The following is a 6,000-nucleotide window of genomic DNA, read 5'->3' on the forward strand; positions in this document are numbered from 1 at the left end:
TTTTCAATTTAAGTTTTTAATTTAAAATTTTTAAATATGGGTGAAAGACAGGTTTAAAATTTTTAAGTATTGGTTTAAACATTGGTTTAAAACTTTTAAATATTGGTTAAACATTGGTTTAAAAATTGGTTGTTAAAACTTGTTGTTAAAATCGGTTGTTAAAATTGGTATTTGCACACTACCAAGAATAATTGGGCACTTGCAGGTAGAAAAAAGGTTTAAAAAGATGCTTTTATATAAATAATGTGTTTTAGTATTATGAAATGTGAGTAATATCAGCCCTGGGTTTTGGCTATAACCTGTTTTTTTACGCCTTTTTTGAGTATTTCCAGACCTTGGTGGCGACTTGATCCGGGATGCAGTCGATCCTCTCAGCTGCTGTCACGTTCAGGCAGGTTGGGGAAAATGCTTTGAGGTGAAGGAACCCAGAGGTTAATTTCGGGTCATGGACAAACATTTCACGCCGTTTAATTTACCCCAAACACACATTATTCCCATGCCCTCGTAACTGGTTTTTGTTTCTCACCCCCAGAGCACCCAACCACCAACGTCCCTTCCAAACCGCGGCTACGTCTCCGGTTATACAAAATTTTACGACCGCCAAAAAAAAAAAAAGAGAGAAAACCTGCATTTTTTCATTTTTTTCAGGATGTTTCTGAGTGATTTCTGTTGTAATAAAATAATAAAAATTAACATTTTGGGTTATTTCCTGCTATCAGCATGTGATTCCGGTTTACCTTTGGTTAATGATTAAAACGGGAAACTTTTGCCAAGAAGAGAACGCCGTAAATTTTTGCAAAAACACAAGGAAAAGAATGCACATTTTCTTGCTTTCCCACATTTTCCAAGACCCCAACAACAGGCATTACAAGAATTCCCTCAATTTCCAAAGGAATCCTTCCCATTCAGCTCCAGAATCCAATTTCTGCAAATTTCTATTGTTTTTCTTTATTGGATTTTTGCCAAACTAATCTGAAAATTCCAAGATGGTGATTTTTTTTCCCCAAAATTGACACTTACTGGTATCTTCTGTTACCTCTTCCCTCGTCGCCAAAATGCCAATGAGGACGCAAGCCACAGCCACCACCAAGCAGAAGAGGGCGATAAAAATTATCTCCAATTTGCTGAATTTCGCCTTTCCCATCTATGGAGAAACACCATTGTGTGAGGAAACCAAAAAAACCAACAATTTTTTTGAAAAGCTGGCAATTATTTCTATTTTAAATTGTGCCCTTAATGTATGCATTAAAAAAAAAAAAAAAAAAAAAGAAAATCTTTTTTAAATAGCATTTTTAAAAGCATTAATTTCAATAATTCTCAATTCCAAACAATTCAAACCACGTGGAGGACATCGTTATTCATCACATCTTCCTGCAAAAGTATGTTCAACACAGAATTTTTGACCAATTCTAATTACAGATTCTTTTTTTTTTAATCTTTACTGAAATTCAAGAAACAAAAATGAAAAATCGGGTTTTGAAAAAAATATGTTTTCAAAAAAAAAAAACTTTTGAAAAAAGTATTTTTTCAAATGACTAAAAATTTGTGTTTTCTGCAGGAGGATATTGATTTGCCCTTGCAAAGGGTACCACATTTATTTGTAAAAAAAAAATAAATTATAAGTCCAAAATACTTTTCTATTTCAGAATAATAACTCAAAGGCAATTCTTTTGAAAAAGCTTTTTTTTTTTGGTGAAAAAGCAGGTTGAACTTTTTACATCTCTTCCCCTCCCATGCTCCAGCACCCGAAGAAATTCTGGTTATATAGAAAAAAAAATGCATTTAAAGCACAAAACAATACAAATGTTCCTCTCTGCAATTTTCTTTCTTATTGGCTAAATATTGAATAAGAGCCTTAAAAAAGAGCCCTAAAATATAGCATTAATCAATGGGGGATGGTAAAATATCAATATTAAAGTTTATTAAAATTTTTGCACAAGGTGGCTCTCCCAACCAACCATAAAATTCACTTTTTTTTTTTTTTAATTGCCAATTACGGAAGCACCAAAAATGAAGAAATTTGAGCTCTAAACATCTGCTCTCCCACAATGGAACTGCGGAGCAAAATTCCTAGAAAAACAGGAAAGCAATAAATTCAGTAACGCACCTTACAGCCCTCCCGCCTTCTTTGCCAGCTGCGGTTTTGAGGCCGTAATTCCTGGTTTTATTCCGTCTCGTTATCAGCTGGGCACGTCATTTATTAACAAACCTGGCCAATGGCAGCCGCACGCTGCCGTAAATGGCTTATTTTTATTTTTTTTTAAAAAGGTTTACAGTTTTGCTGATTCTGCAGAGTGTCCAGACCAGGCGCTTCCCTGATTTGCAATACTATGTGATAAAAAATAAATAAAAAAAGACATTTTGGAGGGTTTATTGCCCATTTGCGCTGAGCCAAGACGTGGTAGCAAAAAGCAGAGGGATGCCAAAAGACTGAAAATAAGTTAAAATTCAACAAAATCAAGTCTTCCTGCGTCCTGATGGATTCAACTAGGGAGAGGCATGGGCATGCAATTCCCAAGGCCTGGATTACCTGAAACAAAGGCATTAAAATCAGAAATAAAATTAGAACTAAACTGAAATTGAGGCTCTACAAATAAAATTAGAATTAAAATTAGGATTAAAAATGAAATCAGGTTATTAAAATTAAATTTAGAATTAAAATTAGAACTAGAACTAGAACTAGAACTAGAATTAGAATTAGAATTAGAATTAGAATTAGAATTAGAATTAGAACTAAAATTAGAATTGGAATTGGAACTAGAATTAGAACTAGAACTAGAACTAGAATTAGAATTAGAATTAGAATTAGAATTAGAACTAAAATTAGAATTGGAATTGGAATTGGAACTAGAATTAGAACTAGAACTAGAATTAGAATTAGAATTAGAATTGGGATTGGAATTAGAATTAGAATTCAAATTAGAACTAGAACTAGAACTAGAACTAGAACTAAAATGAAATCAGGTTATTAGAACTAAAATTAAAATCAAAATTAAAATTAATATTAATATTAAAATTAAATAAAGGCATCATAAAGGCACCCTGGGTAAATCTCCACCCTCCAGGACACAGGCACTCCCAAAATTTGCTTCTTTTGCATAGAAATGACAGAACACCTACCCAGGAACTCAGGAAATGATAAAAATAATCAGAAGAAGAAGAGTAAGAATAAAAGTAATAGTAGTAATAATAGTAATAGTCATAATAATAATATAATAATAATAATAATAATAAAAATAACAATAATAATAACAATGACAATGACAATTATAAAAATAATAATGATAATTATTATTATGGGCTGCTCCAGGAATTGCTGTGAATCACCGCTGGCTGATAAAAATTCTGAAAAATATTTTTATTCTAAAAAGAACTGAAAAAAACGGGGGTTTTCTGACCAAAAATTGCGCTTTTTGGGCCAGGAGCGGAGGCCAGCAGAAAGGAGGCCCAGGAAATCCCACGAGCCTCGGTGTTATCTCTGAGCCTTCGTTAGGGCCGAGATAACGAGCGGGGCGGTCACGTGGCCGGCCAGCCCCGGGGAGGTTTATGGCCGATGAAGGCCCGGCCCCGGTCACCTTGGAGGCCCCGCTGGAGGCCACGGGGGGCTGTAAAAGGAGGACGCGAAGGCTCGGCTGGGAAAACGATCGCATTTATCGGGTGGGAGGAGCACGTGACGCGGGGGGGGGGCGGGTCATGGGTGTCGAGCTCCATGGTCACGGTCATGATCACAGTCATGTTCATGGGTGTGCAGTTTCATGGGCATGGCCATGGGTGTAGAACTTCATGGTCATGGTCATCATGGCCATGGGTATAGGGCGTCATGGTCATGGGTGCAGAGCTTCATGGTTACAGGCATGGGTGTAGAGGGTCATGGCCATGGGTGTAGAGCTTCATGGTCATGGTCACCATGGCCATGGGTGTAGAGGGTCACGGTCATGGGTGCAGAGCTTCATGGTTACAGGTATGGGCGTAGAGGGTCATGGTCATGGGCATGGGGGTAGACCTTCATGGGGCATGGTCATGGTAGAGCTTCACGGTCATGGCCATGGGTATAGGGGTTCATGGTCATGGCCATGGATGTAGACCTTCATGGTCATAGAATTTCATGGTCATAGGTGTAGGGCATGGGCACTGGGAGGATACTGGGAGCACTGGGGGGGCACTGGGAGCACTGGGAGGATATTGGGAGGATTGGGGGATAGTGGGAGGGTGCTGGGGGCACTGGTGTATACTGGGAGCACTGGTGCAGCGCCACATCATTAGCGCTGTAATTACCATTGACAGGAACAGACACACACCCCCCCCCAGACCCCCCCAAAAGTCCCCGCTGTCCATGGGGGATCCCCATTTTTGGGGGGGTCCCATTGTCTTGGGGGGGGTCCCCATTTTCCTGGGGGGTCCCCATTGTCCTGGGGGGGGGATCTTCATGGTCCTCGGGGGGGGGTCCCCATTGTCCTTTGGGGGGGTCCCCATTGTTCTTCGGGGGGGTCCCCATTGTCCAGGGGGGGGTCTCATGGTCCTGGAGGTCCCATTGTCCTTGGGGGGGTGGGGGTCTTTAGGGTCCGGGGGAGCATTGTCCTTGGGGGGGTCCACATTTTCCTTTGAGGGGGGGTCCCCATTGTCCTTTGGGCTCCCTTTTTTTTTTTTGGGGGGGTCCCCATTGTCCTTGGGGGGGGGTCCCCATTGTCCCTGGGGGTCCCATTGTCCTTGTGGGGGGGGTCTTCATGGTCCGGGGGTCTCCGTTACCCTGGGGGGGGGGGGCCATTCTTCTTGGGGGTCCCGCTTGCCTTGGGGGGGGACCCCACTTTCCTTTCCCCAAGAGGGGTCCCCACTCTTGGGGGGGGTCCTCCCGGGGGGGGGGGGTTGTTCCCCGTTGCGGGGGGGTCACACATAGGCGTTGCGCCCGTATTTGTCCCCCAGGCTGGCAGCAGAGGCGCCCCGGGGCCGGGGGGGGCCCCCGAGGGGGTGGCTGCTGGAAATTGGGGGGGGGGGGGGCACAGGGTTAATGGGGGGGGCACCCCCAAACCTCGGCCCCTCCCCAGCAGGAAGGGGGGGATTTTTTTTTTTGGGGGGGGGGGCAAAGGGGTTCTCTGCTGGGGGGGTTATATGGGGGGACATAGTGATGGGGGGGGTCACAGTTTTGGGGGGGGGTCACAATTTGGGGGGGGGTCCCTCTCTGGGGGGGGCCCACTTGGGGGAATACTTTGGGGGGGGCACTTTGGGGGATTCCCACTTTGGAGCAGGGGGTCCCACTCGGGGGGGGGGGGGTGTCATAATTTGGGGGGGGGCACTTTGGGGGGGGGGTCCCACTATTGGGGGGGGACATTTTGGGGGGGGTCCCCATTTTTCGAGGTGGCCCACGCTGGGGGGGGGGGGCACTTTGCCCCCCCCCCCCACTTGGGGGGGGGTAATATGCTCGGGGAGGGGTCCCCTTTTTTATGGGGGGGGGGGGTCACAGCTTTGGGGTTGCAGTTGTGCGGGGGGGGGGTCCCATTTTTTGGGGGGAGGCCGTTTTTTGGGGGGGGGAATCCCACTTTGGGGAGGGGGCAGTTTAGGAGGAGGTCCAGTTCAGGGGAGGGGGGGGTGTCCATTTTTTTTCGGGGGGGCTCCCACTTTGGGGGGGGATTCTACCAAGGGGGGGGGCCCAGATGGGGCGGAGGTGTCCCATTTTGGGAGGGGTCCCATTTGGGGGGGGGGGAGGTTCCTATTTTGGGGAGGGGGGGGGGTTGGGCGGGCGTTTTTGGGGGGGGCGGTTTTTTTTTGGGGGGGGGGGGTCTAAAATTTAGGGGGGGGGTGTCCCGTTTTTGGGGAGGGGGTCCCTCACCTGGGGGTCCTGTGCCGGGGGGGTCCCCGCGACGAGGCGACGAGCACGGCCCCCCCCGCCCCGGCCAGCACCGCCCCCCCCGCGGCCAGGAACAGCCCCGGGCCCGGCTCGTACCTGGGGGGGGGGGGGGCAAGGACGTGACCCCCCCCCTAAAAAAAACACCTCGACCCCCCCCC

General features: G+C 46.2%; 1 protein-coding gene across 2 annotated transcripts in view; it reads right to left on the reverse strand.

Annotated features, from left to right (window-relative positions):
- Nucleotides 1-2,638, reverse strand: part of LOC121063274 (maltase-glucoamylase, intestinal-like) — a 35,552-nt gene extending 32,914 nt beyond the window's left edge. For both annotated transcript variants that reach the window (XM_040543649.1, XM_040543647.1), the window contains exons 1-3: nt 2,108-2,638; nt 1,021-1,144; nt 335-408 (exon numbers count right to left, since the gene is read on the reverse strand). In XM_040543649.1, coding sequence (XP_040399583.1) covers nt 335-408; nt 1,021-1,144 — 198 coding nt within the window. In that variant the 5' untranslated portion in view covers nt 2,108-2,638. The remainder of the gene's footprint in view (nt 1-334; nt 409-1,020; nt 1,145-2,107) is intronic.
- Between the last annotated feature and the right edge of the window lie 3,362 nt (nt 2,639-6,000).

The sequence above is a fragment of the Cygnus olor genome, unplaced genomic scaffold, assembly GCF_009769625.2.
Source record: "Cygnus olor isolate bCygOlo1 unplaced genomic scaffold, bCygOlo1.pri.v2 scaffold_155_ctg1, whole genome shotgun sequence".
Classification (NCBI taxonomy): Eukaryota; Metazoa; Chordata; class Aves; order Anseriformes; family Anatidae; genus Cygnus; species Cygnus olor.